Here is a 22,633-nt window from a genome sequence, read left to right on the forward strand (position 1 = left end):
AGAGAGAACAACTTATATATATATGCCAAAACTAAGGGTAACTACTATGAAGGGATAAAATATGGCTCTAAAAAATGAAAAATAAAAATTTTTTTTAAAAAAGGGATTCATAAGATGCTGGTTGAAAAAGGGAAAAAGAAAAATTCAAAAAAAGAAAAAAAGTTAAAAACATCAACTTTGAAAAACTAATGAATCATGGTAAAAAAGCCATGAGTTCTATGTGCAGTATTCCCCTAGCGTTGGAGTTCTCCCGTTCTTGATCGGTAAACTTGGTCTTGGCTTGCTGGCTGTTCGTGCTGATCTTCTGGGGAAGGGGCCTGTTGCCGTGGTTCCCAAATGTCTTTGCTGGAGGTAGAACTGCCCCGCCCTTGTCGGTCCGGGCTAAGCAATCTGCTCAGGTTTGCTCTCCGGTGCTTTTATTTCCTCCAAGCTCTCGGTACAGCTTTGGGGGACCAGAGTGAAAATGGTGGCCTCCCAATCTCCGCCCAGAGGAGCTGAGAACTTGGGGCCCCGCTCCTCAGTGCGCCCCCAGAGAAAAGCAGTCACTCCCATCTCCCCGGTCTCTGGCCGCACTCCGTGCTCACCCGGCCTGAGACCGAGTGTTTCTATCCCTGGCACCCGACTCCATGTGGAGTCTCCAAACCCAGCAGATCCCTGCGGTGTGCTCCTGCGCCACTTCTCCTGGGGAAGGAAGTGGAGTCTCCCCGGCTCTGCCGCTAGTTGGGTCCCTGCTGGAGGAGCAGTGGCCCGACTAGGCCGCGAATCACAGTTTATGGCAACCCCGAGCTGAGAGCCCATGGCTCAACTCTGTCTCTGCAGCCGGTTTCCCCGCTCCAATCCCTGGGAGTTCTGCTGCACTCAGGCACCCCCAGTCTTTCTGTGACCCCGAGGGTCCTGAGACCACACTGTCCCGCGAGGGTTCCACCCCCCGCTTAGCCACTGGAGTGACGTCCCTCAGCGGAGCCGACTTCTAAAAGTTCCGATTTTGTGCTCTGCGGCTCTATCACTTGCCAGAAGCGGCCAATGGAGGCCCCCTCCCCCGCCGTCTCTCCTCCCGAATATCGCCTTGGATTCACTTCTCTGCACGTCCTACCTTCCAGTAAGTGGTTGCTTTCCTGTTCAGAGAGTTGTTGTTATTCTTCTCTTCGCTCTCCTGTTGAGTTCGTAGGTGTTCAGAATGGTTTGATCCCTATCCAGCTGAATTCCTGAGACCAGACGAAACCCAGGTCTCCTACTCCTCCACCATCTTGCTCCCTTAAGATTAATACCTTTTTAAATGGATTTGCCAACACCTAGATTATTTTGCCCTGACTCACCCACATTTTCCATAACTACTTCCTTCTGAATTCAGCCATCAATCACTTCCCTCTTTGATGACTCCTCATTTTACTGGAGTGCTTCAAGCAAATATTTCTTTAATTTTCACCTGAAGCAAAGACCTTTAAAGGAAACGAAGGCCTGTGCCTGGTTTGCTGGCTGAGTCTAGGGCTCACCTGCAGCCAACCTCAGCCCATTGCAGAGGCCCCAAAGGCAGTGGTGTGGCTGCTGTAGGGGAAACTCAGTAGCACCTGCAGGAGCAGCGAATACCCAGACCCGTGAGAACTGGCAGAACTGCAACCTGAGAGGTGGAGCCCTCCCAGGATCCCTGTCACCCGGAGATGCATTTCCCAGCGCTTTGAAGCAGAGGGTGGGATTTGAGCAGATTAACAGTCCAATAAACTAGTCACTGGGCTGTGCAATGATGTAACTGTTCATTTTTGGGGGGCACTCTGACTGAACTACATGGCTGGAGTTGCCTGGAAAAATACTTAATTGCAAAGTGCTTTTCCCAACCAAGGAAGAATGAAACAAAACAAGAGCAAGAAGGTGGTGACTTGGGGCCACTAGTTCCAATTCTTAAGACTGCCTTGGTTGTAGGACACAAGTATTGGAATCTTTCTTGGCTATGGCATGTCTAGTGGAGGTCACACTCATCCTGGTCTTCTGCAGCTGCCATATAATACTTCAGAAGCACAGATTAAACAGAAGGAATGTCAGTAATGACTATAATAAAACCGCCATTTCTGCTGTCACACATTCCATGGGCTTCTTCATGGACAGCCTTTGTGTGCCTTGAACTCCATCTAGACTTGATCTTTGGCTTTGGCCTGGTTCCACTTGGCCCTTCTCCTCACTTGACCTCTTTGCTTGGCACTTTTACTCCTTTTTTCTCCTCCCAGATTAAATCTTCCCACAGTCCATAGTATATATTGTCCTCCCTCCATCTCTCCCAGCTAGTCCCCCGGATAAGCAGTACTTGAGGATTCTGTCTTTTGGCTTCCAACCACCCTACGCTTTTTCTCTGGTTGCCTTCTTCACCGTTGAGCTTTCTTTGGGTGAGAAAATTTGTTTCTTCTCTGTCTCCAGCCTCAGGTTCCAGGAAATGCAGTGTTTTTTCCCGTCTGTTTTCTTCCTGGCTTCCCCTGAGCTCACTCAGGACCTTCGGTGCTGCTCACTTTGTCTGAAGCCTGGGCTGACTTGCTGACTTTGTAAGCCGGCGTCTGGGTTCTCCTTGCCCCAGTGTCTCCGGCAGCGGGGCAGCTGCCCTGTTGTCCTGTAGCCGGCTGTCTGTCTCTGCCTTTGCCGCACGGAGTCGGCACCTGTTAACCCATCTCAAAAGCAGACTCAGCTTCCTGTTCTAAAACCCTCAGTCCTACCTTCTCAGGGCTTTTTTCCTTCTAGTGAATACTGTTTTCTCTCTGATTAATTACCACAGACCTCCCTCCCTGACTAGAGTGAAGGCAATTCTGGTTCCCACTTACCTGTTTCAGGTTAGGAGCCCACTTTCTCACCCCAGGTGTGAAGTTAACATCCCATTCCAGTCTTGCCAGCAAGACTTTAAAACACACCATGTGCAGTATTTGTCAACTTCATGAAAACTGAAATGCAGTTAAATATTCCACCAAATGGAGAGGTGATGTGTCACTAAAATAACATATGCATTGTCAAGTTCCTTAGCCTGCCCTCTTTGGAGGCATTAGTCTTCTTGGGAGAATGCCTTCTGTTTGTCGTAGTCCTGTCTTCCAGAATGGAAATTTCCTTCCAAGACAGAGCACCACAGGCTCCAATATTTAACCTATAATTAGTATATCCCCTAGAGGATTTTCTCCTTTTGATGCAGAGGCCTCTTTGTCACTCAGGCTTCTGTCTGAGGATGATAGGAACCGCAGGGCAGCAAGATGCATCACGGGGCAGGCAAATGTTTGCTCAGATCAAAAATGTTTAGATATTCTGTACCAATGCAAACACTTAACAATCTAAACCCACAAGAAAACAGCAGAAAGCATAAAAGACAGAATATTAAAAAAGAATTGCGAAGAGACCTAAATCCCAAGTTTTGATCTAGTTTTGCTTGGAATAAGATTGCTTACCCTCCTGCTTTTCTCACCCAGTTCACCAGTATTTTTAGTTTTTGACTTTTCAGCTGCTCTTTATCAAGTGTGTTTTATTCATATAAACATCTGCGCGTGACTCTTGATAAATAGCTTCCTTTTGCAGGCATCTGATTTTTTGGTTCTGAAATGGCAGTTTGCAGGGACAAGGCAGCCCTGTCTTGGCAGTGTTATCGTTTGGGAACAGAAAGAACGCAGGCTGCACCGGCTCCAGAGTGCAACACACGAGCCCGACCTTGTTTCTTGCTAAGAAATGTCTCCTTTTTGCCTGTCGCTGGCAGAAGCTAGGCTGGGAGATCACAGCAAATGGCTGCAACAACCTGTGTTTAATGTGGTGACACTAATGAATTCTGAAAATTAATCTTCAGCCAAGAAAATATGATGGAAGGTACTAGAATTTCAAATTAGGTAATGGATTGATTTCCTTCAAGACTTGGAATTTGCTTCCTTTTCCTTCTGGTAGACTTTTCTATCCTATTCAAATCACCCATGATGGCCTTATAAATCCAGGAAATACATCTCATGGTAGTTTTACATTTTTCATTTTCTTGCTTTGTTCTTTCTCTTAGCACAGAGAGAACTACACCTAAATCCAGGTTTTTAAAAATGATTAAAAACCTCTGGGAGTGAAAGAATTACTTATGACTTTGGAAGGAAGTAGTATCCCTAAATCTAGTCCTTAATTTAGTTTTTTTCCAGGGTTAAGGACTCTGGGAAGAACTGAACTTGGGGAATGTATTTCCTCAGCTTGAGACACTGACTTCTATAGAAACAGCAGCCTACAGGTGTCTCAAATGTGCTGTTGACAATCAGGGGCTTTGTGTGTCTCCCCTCAGTCAGCTGGGATGAGGACTCTGCCACCCATTGTGAGGGCCTAGTACTGATTTCTCACAACAGCCTTTCCAAGGATGTCATTTGCAGGGCTCTGGTTTCACTGACACAAAAAGAGTCAGTAGACATGTCAGTTTAGAAAGATCAAGCTGTTTTCTTTACCCCAGAAGTTCTAAGAACATTTATTTTATATATTTTATTATATAAACCTAACATAAAATGCATATAAAACATATATATTTTTATATTATGTTTATATATTTAATAATATATATACTTATATATATATTATTATTATAAAACTCCAGACTTACTTGGTTAGACAGTCACCAGTGTTTCCCAAACCTTTTTGACCAGAACACTAGTTTCACTTTTCAATGAAATGAAACATTTCATTGAAATGAACATTCCATTGAATGTGTTACATGTCTAGTATTTCTCCCAACTCACCTCATGCTGGCTGGCCCCTCTTTCCCATCCAGAGGTCAACATTCTGTGCATTCCCTTATAAAAACTGCTCAATCCCTGGCTGGGAGAAAATATTCTGCATCTGGAATTTGCAGTTCCTGGTTTAAAAAGCAATCCTGAAATGAATAAGCATATTATAACTTCTTAGTTTTCTTTTCTTTTCTTTTTTTTACTCCATAGTTTTCAATGTTTGTTCTTACAAGTCAGGTTGGAGGATTCTATCGTGTTTTCATAAAGCACATGGAGGCTGTCAGGTGTTCTTACAGACCCTAGCAGTCCATTCTCTCTTAATCCACTAAATCCTTGCCTGGAAGGAGAATAAGACAGAAATGACAAGCTGACAAATGTAAACAGTATGAGTTTGGAGTCTTAAGCAATAAAGAATATACCCTAGTTAAAGTTGGAAAAGGGACTAAAGCAAAGAATTATTGTTAGGCTTTCAAGGGAGGCAGCTTAGGGGGCACAGGGGAGTGTTCTGGTGGCCTTCTGAGTTCCTGGCTACACAGCTTGCCCTGTCTGGCTTCTTGCTTTGCCCATCCAGGTTCCCAGCTTTGAAATGTCTTCTACCTCTTCCCCACCGAGTTCAGTTTAGTCCCAAAACATCCTCTCAAACCTGCCTCACTTCTCACCTCCCCCACTAAGGTTTCTCTGACTGAAGCTCCCTCTCAAACCTGCCTCACTTCTCACCTCCCCCACTAAGGTTTCTCTGACTGAAGCTCCCTCTCAAACCTGCCTCACTTCTCACCTCCCCCACTAAGGTTTCTCTGACTGAAGCTCCCTCTCAAACCTGCCTCACTTCTCGCCTCTCCCACTAAGGCTTCCCTGACTGAAGCTCCCTCTCAAACCTGCCTCACTTCTCACCTCCCCCACTAAGGTTTCCCTGACTGAAGCTCCCTCTCAAACCTGCCTCACTTCTCACCTCCCCCACTAAGGTTTCCCTGACTGAAGCTCCCTCTCAAACCTGCCTCACTTCTCACCTCTCCCACTAAGGTTTCCCTGACTGAAGCTCCCTCTCAAACCTGCCTCACTTCTCACCTCCCCCACTAAGGTTTCTCTGACTGAAGCTCCCTCTCAAACCTGCCTCACTTCTCACCTCCCCCACTAAGGCTTCCCTGACTGAAGCTCCCCACCCCACGTACTGCAGAGGAGGAAGGGTTCTCCCATGGGAGTTAGAGAATTGGCCTCATCTCTGTCAGGACTTGACCTGAGCTTCCTCACCTTGTAAAAAGGGGGGTTAGAACAGAAAATTTCAGTCCTTTAGCTCCAAAACCCTATGTTTTTGTTTGATTATTTCTTATTCTGAATATAGAAGCAAACTCTGGCTTTTGCTGTTTCCTGTGTTCCTCTTGTCCTTCCATCTTTCCAATTAGATTGTAGATCCTCAAGGAAAAGGGTCTTGATTCTTAATGAATTAATTTATTTTGGCTAATTCTGGCTGTGTAATAAATGTTTGCTGAACAAATGAAATGATCTGATTCCAATGACCTGGAGTCTAGTAATGCATGACTTTCAGCCATATCTGTTCCTAAGATAGTACTGTCCTCTATCAGTAAAATAGTAATTCCATTTCAGTCTGGCTGTTTGCTCCCCATGAGAAAAAAGTATGCAGAAATGGCTTAGAATAAGGCTATACCCTCAAGGTCTTTATGACCTTCTCCTAAAAATCCTCCAGTGCAGCTGGATATGTCACAACTCTGTTTAGCATTCTTCCCGTATATACTCATTTTCAGTTTTGCTGATCCAGTGATATGACATTCAGCCCACTCAGGTCTTCCTGAGAGAACTAACAAATCCTTTTGATCATTGCTTCCACAGAGTAGAATACCTACCATCTTCATTTTGGGGATCTTCAAGAGACAACAGATTCACTCGTTAGTTTCTTCCTTGTCTGATTATCTCACTTCATGATTTAGTTGCCATTTCTTACTCCCTCTGTGACATAGAGTGAGCTTCTCTCGAAAATACCAAATGACCTGGCAACCTTGTTGGTAGCCTTTCTCCCCCACTGGATGCTGAAATTATGCAACAAGATATAACACCTTTAATTACATCCCCAGACTGCAGTAGAGACCTGTTTTCATTAAACTGGAGTATGTATTTCTTGGCTTCTCTCAGACCCTATCCAAAGAGCTTTAATTATTGAAGTACCAGAAGGACCTTATTTCTAGGCCTCATCTGGAGCACCGTTCCAAGGCCTCTATCCTGTGGAGAAAAGTAGAGGCAGTTTCATCCCAATTTCTCATTCACATGCTATGAATTTTCTATTAATGGATGTGGCTTTCACCTTCAGTCTCAGCCCTGAGTTTACTTATTTGACGTGTTGGCACTAGACAGCAGGCAGCTGGGGGTTGCCCTAATACTTTCGCTCAATGCAGGAAAGATGTAGTGTGACCTGCCCCAGATCACTGGGCAAGCTTGATTCCTGGACTCCCATCCTATGCATGCCCTCTGGGGCCGGGGGGGGGGGGGGGGTGTCGGAGGTGAAGCCGCCATGTGCATCTGCAGTAGGAACTCTCAGAGGACAAAGACTGTTTGCATTTCAGGAGTTTTTGTATACCATCCCCCGAGCCAGGAGGACGGGGCCACTACACCTGTACTATTCACCGTAAACTACCAGGAGGTTCCTTATTTTCTGGGTGCTTAGGGAAGCCACACTTATTTTCCTTTGGTAGTCACATATACATATACAGATGAATATACATGGAATCTAGGGAAGACTGCTAATATAAAGACGTGAACACAGTATTTTTTAAGAATGTGCACTGATTTATTTTTGGTAGGAAAAATAATAGGTTATACAGAAGTCCCCTGAACCCATAAAAGTCAAATGATTGATTTCTTCCCATGGCAAGGCAGAGGTGGTATTTATAGTCATGCAGGCAGCAGAATGGAGATAATCTAGGTTCTTTTGGCTTTTCTGACTGAAAGCTCCAGTTCCAATAGATAGGAAATCCCTTGCATCAATTCTAAAACTGACTGACTAGGAAATTTACTGAGTATCTTTTTAGGACTAGGAGGTGAGGGATGTGGAAATGGTTTGAAATGTAAACTGCAAAGGTTAAAGTCATTTTGTAAATCCAGCAGTTAAGGATTGTTTTAAGAATTCTGCATAAATGTTTGAAAATATGTTCAAGGTGAGGCTGATTTTTTTTTTTTTTTTTTACCATTTGTGAGTGCATTTCATTATTTAAAATATGTTGTGTCTTAGATGTTGCTGGCATGTCACTCTTGGGAAAACTGGAAATGTTTGTTTCACAGAGTGGGCAGAATGGCATTTAGCATTTATGCTAAGCCTCCAAAGTGAGCTAAAGACTGATAGCTTAAAAGGGCAGTTGTTGAAATTTCTTTCTCCTATCAGGGACAGCTACTCAGAATGGAAATGCAATGGTAATTGGAGGGGTATTCATCAGATTCAATTTCGCTAGAAATTTCCTTGTATCAGAGTCATCTTGAATAACATAGGGCATACAGCAAAATGTACTAAATCATTGTTTCTTTGAAAAGGGCATTTGAATCTGAAACGGAAAGTGGTTACACCAGTGTGGTTTTAACCAATTAACCACAGAGGAGTTTAAATGCAACCCAATTTTTACCATTTTCAATGGGCTTTTTGTTCCCTGTTTGCATAATTCCACTCCAGTTCATCTGAATTATATTGTAGTCACTTCCTGTTCTGAGGTTTTTCTGTTTCAGAAAAACATTAGAAATCAAGGTGTTGGAGTTTCTCTGTGAAGGTTTCTTTATGATTAGTTTCTTTCCTTGAAAGCTCCTGAATGCATTTTCCCTACCATCAAATGGTGGGCATTTCATATGTTAGGATTTTATTTGAGTGACAGTATATAATTTTATATGTTTCTAAGATATATGGACTAATCAACTTGACTCCATTGCAAACATTTTTTCTGTAGTGAAAGTTCAGACAGAAACTTCAGTCTGATCAGTCTATTTTTTCAGTGTTTTGAGTACTTCCCAGTTGATGACAAAAATTTACTGTTTTTAATATATACTTAACCCAAACTAAAATAGACTTCTGATGTACTGATTAATTCGACCAGCAGAGAATTATCATTTTTTTTTACCCTCTGGTACATATGAATAAAGAAAGAGCTGTGTAAGGTTAGTGATCAGGTTTTATAAATGAGCTTTTTTTTTTGCCTCCTCTCTCTCATATTCACAGGGGAACCAGGTATCTAAGATTGTACTTTGGATTGTTTGTTGATTTTTGCAAACAGGTGTCTTATTAAGGATTTTGAAAAGCGGCCTTCTGTCACACATCTCCTCGACCACCCATTTATTAAAGGAGCCCACGGGAAGGCTTTATTTCTGCAAAAACAGCTGGCCAAGGTCCTCCAAGACCAGAAGCATCTAAACCTTGTTGTTAAAACCAGGTATGGTACACAGCGTCTTCCTACTTCCTCTCTCTGGTTATTTATAAAAATGGCATGTCATGTGTTTTGATTTGCCCAGCATTAGTACTGGTAATTATCACATCCCTGCATTTTTGAGAGTTTCATTTACATGACATTAAGTACTCCATACTCATGGATGAGATCAGGAGAGCTTTAGAAACAAGCTGTCCATTTGTGCTCTAATGGCTAATATCTCTCAACTGTGGCTGAAATCCCACTCTGCCCTCATGTTCTGGTTAAAAACCAACATATACATATATTTATATTTAATATAAATATGAATTTTTTTAAACCAATAAAGGTAGCTGTATGAAAACAGTCATGGCTGAGATCGTGTGAGAAATCTTTACTTGGCCGTTGCTGATTAAAAAGCAGAAATGTAAGCTGTAAAGTGATTTTGGAAAGATTACAAGTTAAACACTGGAGGATTTTTCAGGAATGTGCTCTGAGACCCTATTCTTTAGTTAAAAATTCCCTAGAGGCAATTTAGTATTTTTAAATGATTTTTCTCCCCCCAGGCGATGTCTATGCTATCCAAAACAACTGTGATTCTCCCTCCCTGCCCCATTTTTCTAAAGGGTAGATTTTAAGAAATAAACGTTCATTTTCAGGGGCAGTTGCTTAAAATGGTATTCCGTGGTGGTCTCTAAGAAATAGATCTTTGGTTTCTGTCCAGAGGGTGGCAGAATTTCTCTTTAAATTTTTTTTAAATGCAAATAAACCTGCTTCCCAGCTCAGCAATTATTTGGTTTTATAAAACTGGCCGGGATGCAGATAAGCTCTAATCCGTTATTATTAAAGGAACATTCGAAGGACTGGAGGTGAAAATAAAATATCACTAGTCACAAGTTCTGGAAATATTCATGTCTACTGCAGAACACTGTTTACAAATCAAAAAAGCATGGGAACTCTTGCATCTGGAGGCATAGTTTCAAGGTGACTATATCTTGCTGATTTTCCCTACCACCACCAAGTTCCCTTTTGGATAGCTCAAAACAAATTTTTTCCTGTTCTTTCCCCCTTTTGACTGTCATTTGTGTTTCTGTGGCTTGCCCATAGGGTAGAGAAATTCTTGTGACTTGGTACCTTTTTGAAGCAGTAGGAACTTGTGTTTAAACCCCAAGGAACTAAAATCCCTTTTCTTCCCCTGTTTTTGTTCCTGTAGACCAGCCTCTGCCCCAAAACCACTCACCTCCGCCCCATCCCGCCCCCAGCACACACGCACCAGCACCAGAAAGGAAGATGAAATCAAATCAAACAGACCAAGCAAAAAAACAAACCCAACATAAATGCTCTAAGTTCAATCAGTCTTCTCCTCCTTTTCTCTATGTTCTGAAATCTGCTGCAGAACAATTTCTAAGACTAAGGTTGCAAAGTTATGCAGCTTTTCACATTTGCCTGACTTTGCCTGTCCAGATGTATATTCTCTTTTTAAAGATGTTCCTTCTTTTGGCATAAAAAAATCAGACTCCAGTCTCTCTCACCCACTTTCTCTCATTTCTCTTTTTAACTTCTTTGCTCTCAAAAGCGGTATATGGTGGCAAAGGCTTCTTACAGGGTCTTTGTAATCTTCAGTGTCACTCAGGAGTTTGTGTTTCTTTGAAAGTCATTAAACACACACACACACACACACACACACACACACACACACACACAACCAACCAACCAACCAACGACGCCTGGCTGGCTCAGTAAGTAGAGCATGTGACCCTTGATCTCGGGGTCATGAGTTCAAGACTACGTTGGGTGTAGAGATTACTTTATAAATAAATAAATAAACTTTAAAAACCCCGTAACCTCCATATATCTAAAGTTGTGAGTTTACAAGATAAGGTGGGGAAACGAAAGAAGACTTGAAGCAGGTGATAGATGAGTGAGGCAGATGCCCCACCTACTACTTTTCTGTACAGTTACGGTCCCCCAGCAGGCAGCACAGTGTGGTGGTTAAAGCCCCTGGCGCTGTGGGGTTAAATCCCAGCTCAGCCCCTCAGGGGCAGGTGGTTACATTGGTCTGTTCAGAGGTTTCCTCCTCTATAACATGGGGGTTCTTCTGAGGGCCAAGTGAGTCCATATATAAAAAATAAGTAGACTGGGTGGGGGGATGGGTTAGCCTAGTGATGGGTATTAAGGAGGGCACATTCTGCGTGGAGCACTGGGTGTTATACGCAAACAATGAATCATGGAACACTACATCAAAAACTAATGATGTGATGTATGGTGATTAACATAACATAATAATAATAAAAATAAAATAAAATGACAAAAAAAAATGAGTAGACTAGCTCTTGATACAGAGTTAACCCTCACAGTGTTAGCAGTTGTAGAAGTAGTATATGGGGGTCTATTTAATTCAGAGTCCTTCATTTCTGTTTAATACTACCTACCTCTCGGCCTTAATTAGTATAAATTCATCTCTGTTTATCATATAACATCATGAAAATAAACAGTACTGGGCTACTGAATATTAAAAATACCAATTTCTATCTCATTTAAAATATAATTTATTCATTTATTCCTTCAAGAGACATTTATATGTGTGCATGTGTCAGGCCCTCTGCTGAACAGAGGGACTACAAAGGCAAATCAGATACAGTTCCTGATAAAGAGCTGAGGGTCCAGTGTGTGAAAAAGACAAGAATCAGATGAGAACAGTTCAACATGAAAAGTACCCGAATAAAGGGATGCTGGGGTAACTCCCGGGACACCTGGGAAGAAAAGACCCTTGGAACTGGTGGGAGGATGATCCTTGAAGCATCCTGAAGAACAAAGAGTTGAGGAAGGAGATTATTCTAGGTAGAGGGGAATAATGAGCCGTGAGCAAAGGGCAAAGGCACGGAGGCTGGAGAGAGCTTAAGGAATTTGGTGAACACTTAGTTGGCATTGCTGGAGCTTGGCCTGGAACAGGGGAAGGGAGAAACAAGGCAGACAGGGGCCAGGTCGTGATGGGCTCAGGAGCTTGGATTTGTCTCAGGCACTCAGAAGCCACTGAAGGTTTTTAAGCAGGAGTGTGCTCCGGGAAGGTCATTCTGATTGCAGTGTGAGAATGGATTGAAGCTGGGCAAGGCAGGAGCCAGAGAGACAAGGGAGCAGATTGTGGCAATTGCAAGTAACAGAAGATACTGAGGACTTCGTGGTGGATTGGATGAGAGAGATCAGGGAGAGAGAGAGAGAGAGAGAGAGAAGTGTTACCCCAATTGGGCTGCCTCTCTGCCATGGTTAAGACTATAATCAAACAGAAATTGTAAGACACTAAGAGACAGAGATCAGTGAAGAGATTTTGCTTCCTCTTCCTAACCTACCAAATGCAATGTCAAGTACTTCCAAATATTACACAAAGTTTCCACCTTTCTGTAAACATTCAGCAGTGTTCCAGACAGCCCTAGGTCCCCCAGCCGGAGAGACTTGTTTAGTGTTGAGAACTAAATACAGAGAAATGAGACCTACAGACTACAGGAAAAACTGTCTTACTGTTCCTACGAAGGCAGGGAATGTTCTGTCAACTTTAGTATTTTCTCCACGGGAGAGAGAAGTTAATGGTTTGAGGGGAAGAAAGCAGGTTCTTAAAGGATGGGGCAAACTTGGACAGGTGAAAGGGAGAATCTTATATAGAGGAAGCAAGAGGAAGTGGGAACAAGGGCCTAAGGGAGGGATTGACCTTAGGAAGACCCTTTAGGTGGGGAAAGACACAGAAAGGTTAGATGAAGATACCCAGAAAATTTGAGGAGTGAGAGTGGGGGTAGGGAGAGGGCGTCCTATGAGGCAAGTCGTGGTGAATGGCCTTTATCTTTTAAAAAAAAAGTAAGCAAGGTGGTCTCAAAGTTAGGAGTGGGCTTGGACACCAGGAAAATGTTAACTCTTTGAAATAGCCACGAGGAGGAATATTATAAAGGGTCCACTAAAGATGGACATGATTGCTCAATAGCACAGAAGACCCAAGAGGAACTTAATTGAATAGCGTTCCATTGTAGTGAAGCTAATCACTGTTTAAGATAATGCATGTAGAACATTCAGGAGATCATTCGGCACCAGAACCTCTAAAAAAATGTACCATCACTACCACTACCTTTCCTATCTATTATCTCTAGCAATTCTTAGCAACAAGGGGTAAGAGTAGAGAAAGCATATACTCTGGTCTTCAGACTGGAGACTAGCTTGACAGACATGATGGGTGGACAGGGAGACAAGGAGGCAGGGGAAATAAAGATGAGTAGGAGAGTATCCTTCGGATCTTTTTGGGATTTGGAAGAAAGTGAAGCCAGAAGTGGCTTTCTAACTTTTGAGGCCTGGTCTAGGTCAAAGACTGGCAGTTGCAATGCAGATAAAGAGTAGATTCCATGAGTGGATGATGAGAAAGGAATTGTAGAACTGAGATCTTGGGAACTTGAGAAATAACTAGGAGCTAGTCATGTCTGAACTTGTGGACAAATTCAGTAGAGCTAGAAATCAAAGTTGTTAGAGAGTTGACAAGTTGACAAACCCTGAGATCAGCATGTGGGAAGAATTAACAAAGTGATTGGTGGGTGGTGGGGAAACCTAAGACTGACACCAGGGGAATGGATAGAGAGAAAGGAAAATGGGGCTCAAGTGCTAGAGGAGATGATATACAAGGATGGTATGGCATTATTAAAAAGGAAAGATTGGTTAAGGAGAAGTATGGCTGAGAAATGCAGAAGGGAGCAGGGAGGATGCCCCTTCCCCTACCTTTTCACGATGAGTAAGCAGGAAGTGAAGCTGGGGCAAGAGAGTTATGGGGCAGTGGTCTACTTCAGTTCTGTTGAGATAAGTAAGTGTTCAAGAGCAAGGCTGGGAATCACTGGGGCTTGTTCCCTTTAGAGCAGGAGCTGCAGTGTGCATGAAGAAGGGTTTGAATGGTGAGGCCCCATCTCCCCTCTCCTGGATCTAAGCATTCTTCTAAGTGGTCTCCTTGTGTGGAAAGTGAGGCCATGATCCATTTCCCTTTCACATTATGTATATGAGGCAACTGTGGAGAAGCAACATTGTGTTGAAATTTGATACTCATTTCCTAATGCTGATTACGGTGTGTGAGTGTAACTGTTGGAATTTAAGTTTTTCCAGTAACTTATAATTTTGCCATAGCATATATTTGATTCAGGTATGTTAGAGCAGTTATAAAGCCAAGACTTACTGTCTCAAAGGAGGTTAAAAAGCCCTAAAATCCTGTGAACAATAGTTGGGGGCTATATTTTTTTACTTAATTGTCAGGGATGCTTTTAAACACTTTGGCCATTTCCTTTACATCAGCTCCCATTTCCCTGACCTTCAACAGGACTTTTCCCCCAAACCAGTTTTATAAACCCCTGAATTCTGCAACATCATCTAGTATCATGTGTCATCATTAAAGTTCAGAGTAGACATGAAAACATGTTTTGTTTTAATTCATAAGAATTAGTGGGAAAAGATCAAAACCACTGTCTGGAATGTGAGTAGAGGTAGGGAAGGTGCTGGGTTGGCTGTGCTGTGATTCCCTCCTGCCTTCCAATCTCCCATCATGGGCTCAACGGCAATCCTTAGTAAAATTACAAGATCTAGTATGTCTTTCCCCTGTGGGTGGCTTGGGACTGACTGAAACCACAAATATTAAACCCTCAAATGCCAGGGGTCTATTCTAAGTATTATTTGGTAGAAGAACTAAGTTGCTGTTTGTTTTCTGCTCTGTTTAATGGATTTTTATTCTACCTTTGCAATTTGCCTGAGGCTGATTAAAACCATGACCTCAGCTTTTCTGATTTTCTTTTCAACCTGCAGCAGTGACCTTTAAACAGATTTCTCACTGCTTAACAGTCTAGCCTTCCCCAGTAAGCCTTGCTCATTCACTTCCTCTTTTACCTGCAAACATGCACACACATTCACATCCACCATACTACATACAGAGTTCCTGGACTCCTGTGTAAATGAATGACTTATGAATGATTACTTTATCAAGTGCTGAAGATGCTTGACACATAGGAGGTTAAAGATCGTCCTGTCCTCCTAACAGACACAAAATAAATCCACACCAATATAAGTAATATCTGCTGTCTATCTATATGTTTGTAACTGAATAAATAAATTAATATTTTTTTTGATGTTGTCACTGATTCTTGCTGCCTAGAGAAGGTGAGTATATCCAGTTCCGTTTAATACGATGATAAGATGCTGATTGATTGGAATTCTGGCCCAAACCATGCTTCAATGAAAAAATAGGGAGATACTAGAGTGATTTCTACCCAAACAATTCTGTTTTTTAATCTTTGTATTGTAATGTTTGTTGGATAGATACAAACTTAAGTTTTAGGTCAAGATAGAGCTCATGTAGTAGTTAAAGTTATCTAGGTGGTATCTCTATCCATGTTTGACTCTCAGTAAAATGGTATCACACCTAGATGGTCTGCTATTGTTTTTCTCATTCTACGTCCATGATTATATAGAGTCAAATAAAAGTTTCTCTTTCATCAACATTGTTATCAAAGGGTATATTGAAATGTAAATAATGATTTGGAAGAAATAGAAATATAGAGAATAGAAATATAGAGAAAGAAATATACCTTCTCTAGTTTTGAGTAATATTTTCCTCACTATATAGATAGAATCCATTGAATGTGGTATGATAAGGGAGTTCCTCTGATCTCTCAGGTTCCTCTGATCTATCCAACTTGTCAATTTGTCCCTGAGCTCTGTCCATGGCCACAGAAGCCTTTGTCTTTAGAGCCTTGAGGACCACCACCTTTGAGCCTGGACCTTTTTTCTTACTCCTTCTCTTCTCTCCCCCTTTTTTCTCCACCTTCAACAGATTTTACTTCCTTTTGTTATCTGGAATCTGGTGGGAGAGTTAGTCATTCTCCACTCCTTCCAGTTCCACTCTTGAAAGGAGGGGAGGCCTCTGAGCCTGAGTGTGGAGGAGCTAAGGTGGAGGTATCCTTCACAGTGGTCCTGTTGCAGTGTGACTGTCCAAAATATCATCAGGCATTTCTCAGTGCAGCATTTAACCTCTCTCACTAGCACATCTCCTGTAATTATTAGGCTAAAACATTTTTGTTTCCTTCCCATCCTGAATTATGTTTTAGAGGGCCTCCTTTTGCTTTGTTCTTGATCATAGTTGGGAGTGAAGAGAAGAATGCATCCTGCCATGCCTATGTGAAGCCCTGTTTTGACCTATCTCTATGGAAGTCACTGCTTCCACAGGCAGATTCGACAGATAGGAAGAGGCTAAGGGATTAAGGAATTACTTTCAAACAAAATATATAATATTTGTCAAAATCTTTCATAGGTCCAGCAGCTTGAACAAAGAAGTCTGTAGCCCAATGATGAGATATTAAAGAGCATGCATACACAAATGATTTTAACTATAATGCAGACATAGAGATGAAACTGTAGTGATGACAGCAGTACTTCAGATATTTATTCCAAGAGAACAATCCTCCCAGTGTCTGAACCAGTTTGGTACCCTCTGCAGCTTGTTTCTCACTCATGGGCTGGGACTAAGACATTCCAAAGTCTCTCCCATCTTTTGCCTCATCTGTGCCTACCCTTGTCTTACAGGAACTCTTAACCTCTGCCTGTCTCAGCCACTCTTCAGATCTAGTTCTTACTCTCCACCCATTTCTTTGGACTTGATGTTTCAGACTTGCCCTTGTTCCCAGCTTACCTGAGCCAGGAATTCTGATGACAATTAGTCCTTTTCCTGATCCCTGAAACCTAAGGTCAGTCCTACTCACTATCCACCGCCCCCCACGAACCCAAACTCCAGGAACCAGCCCAAGCCAGAGCTTTGAGTTTCTTCCTTTCTAAGCTTTAACCCCACAAACTCCATTTGTCTAGGAAGCCAGGCTTGGCATCCAGCATACGTAGAGCCTCATAAAAACAAGTAAGAATCTAGCAAAAAGCAGTATAGACTTTACTGGGATTTGAAAATGACTTTTGAGTCATTAAAACGTATCCTCTTGATTTAATAGAATGCCTTTTACTATTCTTCCATCCACTATCTATCTATCCATTCCTCTGAGCTTTGAAACTTTCAGTCTAAGTACCTTGTAGTTGGAAAGGAATTCTTTAGCAAAAATTGATGGTAGATGTTTTTCTCAAGTAAGGCACTGGATGGAACATGTGAATTGAAAGGAAATTTAAGTTGGTAATTGCCAGGGACAGCAAATCATTTAATGAAAGAAAACTAAAAAATGTAAACCAAATTATTTTCATTAATTTCAACTAAAAATAGACAAATAGAAAACAATATAATACTTTTTATGAGTATATGTAAAGTCTAGGATAATTTTTTAAAAACAGATAAGAGCTGGAATAAGTAATTTTTTTGTCTTCAGTGGACTCTACAAACCCCATAGCCAAAGGAATGAAGCAGGTGGCAATTTGAGAACACTAGTTGGGGAAGGCGGAGATGGGGCTAAGAGATATTTTTTTTCCGCTGGTTGAGGAAACGAAGTGGTCTTGATAGAGTGGAAATACCTTGCATCAACATCAACTTCTAGATTGCCAGCTTCAATTTTGGAAGCAAATAAGTCTAAGGAAATTGATTGCCAACAAGCATGGGAAGAGGTGAAAACATGGCTAATCACAGCAGGTAAACTCTTTTAAAAGTTGTTTATAATATAAGGGGAAGTTTTTTATGAGAATCAATCTCAGATTTGCAGACAGCATCTGCATTATTCCTGGAGATTAAATCTGTATTGGTATATAGACAACCTTCTGTAGGGTTCAAAAGATGGCAGTTTTGATCCTGGTGGTATATTGCATTGTACATGTTCACCTTGAACATCACAACTTTCTCTAGAGTTTATTTATTTGTGATATTGCAAGTGAGGTTTTGTCAGTATTTCCATTTTTGGTTGGCTGTAAAAATGTCATACAGCATGAAGCCTGACATCCCTGTATGCAGGTCAGGCTGCCTTTACGGTCAGGTCAGGAGTTACTGAAGGAAAAAAATAATCCATGGGAAACTTGCCATTGATTCAGTGGTATTTCAAATTCTGATTTCCCCAATCTTCTTGTTTCTGTTTACTTCTTGAAGTCCCATGCATTCTATCTAAGGTATTTAGTTGCATTCAGTAGGGAGGCAGATTGGAGAGTGCTTACTCCATCTTGACTGGAACCAGATCTGTGGATGATTTTTTAATTCCTCATTTTCTTTGTTGAAGATGTATAGAATAAACTCTAATTTAGCCTATTTCATACAATAGCAAGGTAGGAATTTAGGAAGGAGGTAAATTAATCATATTTAATATGATGAGGATTAATCATTTTCTTAAAAATGTATATTTCATTTCATGATGAACTTCAAGGGAAAAAAATGCTTAGGTTTTATGTGAAGAGGATTTGGCCAGAAATATGCATCCTCCTGCTGTTTTGTTTAGCAAAGTGGCTAGCTAGAAGCAGGCAGCAGCTCCGAGTTTTAGTACAAATTTGTATTTCAATTCAGTCTGATTTCTGTTTGACATCACTAATATGTTAGGACACAGATGAATAAACCCTTGTGTTTAATAATTTTTAAAATGCCTAGGTTATAAATTTGATTTTATTAAGTAAAATTAAGCTTTATCTATTTTGGATCTCTATATGGATTGGCAGCAAAACTGGCTCTAGCCCTGGAAATGACTAATACCACACTTCAGATACCCCTTCTTCAAATCTATCAATCATGGGAATTGGGAAGTAAAATTTAATAGGCAAGAAGAGAAAAAAAGTCAATGTTTTCTTTGCCCATTTCCATTATATTATAAAGTCAAGATTCAATATGTAGAGCTGTTGAATTTGCATCTTCCTTTTTGCCTACTTCTGTGAAATGCATGTAGCAAGGGACAGAATGTACAACAGGATGCTGACGCCTGCTACATACAGCAAAATGTTCGGTAAAGCTAGCTTCTGGGACCTGGCAAAATAAAACTGTATCCTGTGAAGCTGTGATGATGGTGAGCATGACAAGTGACAGTGAAGGACCATGCTGTGATGCTTCTGAAGTAACAGTACCTGGAAGGGATCTTACACGTTTTTGCTTAGTTATTGGTATTCCGAGTAATATGTAGAGTTGTGCAAATTGTTGATTCCAAATTTTGACAATACTTAGTACATGTTTTCAACTCTTTTACATTTTTATATCCATGACTGTATTGCTTTCACAGCCCCCTGTGAGATAGACAGTCATGAGAGGTTCTGTTTATAGATGAAGAAAACTGAGATGCAGGCTGCTAAGGGAATTGCTCAGTGGCCCACAACACATTCCTCAGAACCCTGAGACAAGGACCCAGAGCTTTTAATTTCTAAGCTGCTGCTTTCTCCCTACACCACATTGAGTAGTGATACCTTTATTGAGGAATTACGGGAAGGCCTACTTTGACTTGAACTAATTTTTTACCTTAAAGAACTATATTTTGGTATGCCAAAGGAGATTAGTATTGTTTGCCAACCAAGTTTTTTGTTTTTGTTTTTTATTTTTGCCAGCCACGTTTTTTAAATGCCTGTGGAGTAATGCCCTGCAAGAAAAAAATCTCACATATTTAGACAAGGGGATACATATAAAGATACTCAGTGCTGCTTTGTTTCTGTAGCAAAAATTGGAATCAATCTAAGTGTTGGCGATCAAAGGACTGAGTAAATAAATTGGTATATATTCATATGATATAATATTACCCAGTGATTAAAGTGACTGAAATAAGGGCATCTGGGTGCCTCAGCTGTTAAGCGTCTGCCTTTGGCTCAGGTCATGATCCCAGGGTCGTGGGATTGAGTCCTGCATCAGGCTCCTTGCTCAGCAGGGAGCCTGTTTCTCCTCCCACTCCCCCCGCTTGTATTCCCTCTCTCGCTGTGTCTCTCTCTGTCAAATAAATAAATAAAATCCTTAAAAATAAATAAAGTGACCAAAATATGTATACATATGTGTATGTACATGTATATAGTTTAAAAAATCGTAATGTTGAGTGGAAAAAAACAATTTTGCAGAATGAAACAGCATATCATTTTTATAGTTAACACATAGAATATGTATATTGCTCACGTGTATGACCAATATTTGAAAATAGACTGGAAGGATACCCACCAAATAGTAGTCATTCAGGAAAGGGGAGTGGGATGAAACATGGGTAGCAAAGGATTTCAGATAAATAAGGTAAAACGTAAACATTTTTGATTCATTGATATTTGCTCTCAGTTTTAAATATTTTTCGAAAAGTTGGGGTTGATGCTGGTGGATCACAGGGGACCTCAAGGGCAGTACCTGGGTGAGAACTATATACCGGACAATGAGCAGAAAGAACATGAGATATTTATTTCGAGAAAGGCTGTGGTTGGCATTTAAGAAGAGCAGATATAAGTCTTAGATGGGCCCATTTGGCAGTATTCCTCCCTGTGGTAGCAGGGAACCTTGAGGTCTGGAGTTCACCTTACCCCAGATAGCTCTACAGCAACAGGGAGAGGGCCCTGCAGCTTGGGGACCTGGACTGCACTTGCTCTTCCTGTCCGCATCTCTGAAGTCTCTGTACATGTCACGTGGGAAGATTGTGAATTGAAACATTTCTGTGGTCTACATTCTGCTACACTTTTTACTGTATTAATGCTAATATTCTCTGGATAAATTTCTAGGCATGAAAGAATGCATACCAGAAGACCCTATCACGTGGAGGATGCTGAAAAATACTGCCTTGAGGATGATTTGGTCAATTTAGAGGTTCTGGATGAGGTACTAAATATTTAGTAGGCAATTCTCACTGATGACATTTGTTTCATGTGAATGATCTGACCTTTTTCTTGTAGACCATGTTCTCCTAAGGTCACTTGAAAATTAAATTGTTTGTATAGCCTTAGGGTGAAGCTCAGGGAGCATTTGGTTGCTGTGACTATGACCCTGTGTTGTGTTCATTTATAGTCCCCCAAATGTCCTAAATGATGAAGAGGAAAGGATTTGGATTTTTTCCAATAAAGCCCTTTATATTGTGAGCCTAAATGATTTATTACATCACCAGAAATTATTTTCTGTTTTGGGGAAAGTGCAGTTTCACTCTTAAGTCAAGATAGTTGTTTGTTCTTAATAAAGAGTAGCTTTATTTAGGGAAATAGTGAAGGATAATATAGCTTGAATTCTAAATTTGGAAGCTGTGATATCCCCATTTAAAGTATGCATGTTTAATAGAACTGTTAATTGCACTGAAACTGCTTTTGCTGATTCTAACTCTAGAGACCTTTCACTACGTGCGTGATTCACTAAAGTGTAATATTGAAGTGTTCGATTCCATATTCCCACCACATAAATTTTAAGTGCAATGCTTTGAGAAATGAAGTTACTGTTTTTTCTATACTTTTTCAATAGGAATGGCCTATTAAATCAAATTCTAAGGAGAGCATTTTGTATGGATAAAACAAGTTTTTCATAATAACAAATAAAACCTTTGTTGGCTATCTCAGTGTCCTTTAGCAAGTCCTAAGTGGACCTTATTCTTTCAGCATATTTCTATTTTTTTCTTCTCCCAAGGCAAATATCTGCACTGAGGATCCTTAGGGTCACTGTATGATTTAAATTGACTACTTTCCTCTTTTAGAAAAAAACATTCTTATGAGACTAAATTTGTTGTTATTTTTAAAATTCTTTCTTGGTCGGAAATAATGTTTACTCTCAGTACTATCTATCCTCTTCTTAGGATACAATTATTCATCAGTTGCAAAAGCGTTATGTGGACTTGCTGATCTACACATATGTTGGAGACATCTTAATTGCCTTAAACCCCTTCCAGAATCTAAGCATATACTCTCCACAGGTAAGGGGTGCTGTGGGAGTGTGTTGCTCCTTAATAGGAAATTAAAAACCACAAGGTAAAATGAAAAGAAGGGGAAAATGAGAATAAACTGCTGCTGCTTTAGCAGTGTATACCCCAGCCTGCAGATAATAATACAACGCAGATGGAATTCTTCTCTTTCAGGAGCAGCTTTTTAGAACAAGACATAATAGTAATAGCTAACATTCATTTAGTGCCTTGCTACATGCCAGGCACTGACTTATCTCACTCACTCCTCATAATCTTGTGAAGCAGGCACAATTACTAAAGCTGTTTGGCAGATGAGGAGACTTAGCATGGCGAAGTTAACTCCCTTGCAAAAGCTCATGAAACTAGTAAGTGAAGGACTGGGATTTGAACTTATGGAGCCTACAGACTCCAGAGCCTGTGGTTCTATAGCCTTCCTGATGCTACAACTCCCCTAACAAGTGACAGAGCCTTGGTTTCATGGGCAACAGGTACCAGAGCATTAGAAGTTTTCTTTAAATTAATTTTTTTTCTTCAGTTTTCCAGACTTTATCATGGGGTGAAACGTGCCTCAAATCCTCCCCACATATTTGCCTCAGCAGATGCTGCTTACCAGTGTATGGTTACTTTCAGCAAAGACCAGGTAAGACCTCTCCTTCCTTCCCTGCCAAGTCACACAGTAGGATGTGTACTGTCTTCCTCTGCAGCTCTTACGTCTTCCTGAAAACTCCATTCTGGTTGCTGGTGCTGATTC

The 22,633-nt window shown here is 41.1% G+C and overlaps 1 protein-coding gene across 1 annotated transcript in view; it reads left to right on the forward strand.

The window, feature by feature from the left end:
- Positions 1-22,633, forward strand: part of MYO3B (myosin IIIB) — a 388,457-nt gene that overhangs the window by 141,597 nt on the left and 224,227 nt on the right. Inside the window, exons 8-11 of the mRNA XM_027591480.2 lie at positions 8,963-9,118; positions 20,726-20,822; positions 21,778-21,894; positions 22,418-22,522. Coding sequence (XP_027447281.1) covers positions 8,963-9,118; positions 20,726-20,822; positions 21,778-21,894; positions 22,418-22,522 — 475 coding nt within the window. The remainder of the gene's footprint in view (positions 1-8,962; positions 9,119-20,725; positions 20,823-21,777; positions 21,895-22,417; positions 22,523-22,633) is intronic.

This window comes from Zalophus californianus, chromosome 3, assembly GCF_009762305.2.
Source record: "Zalophus californianus isolate mZalCal1 chromosome 3, mZalCal1.pri.v2, whole genome shotgun sequence".
NCBI lineage: Eukaryota > Metazoa > Chordata > Mammalia > Carnivora > Otariidae > Zalophus > Zalophus californianus.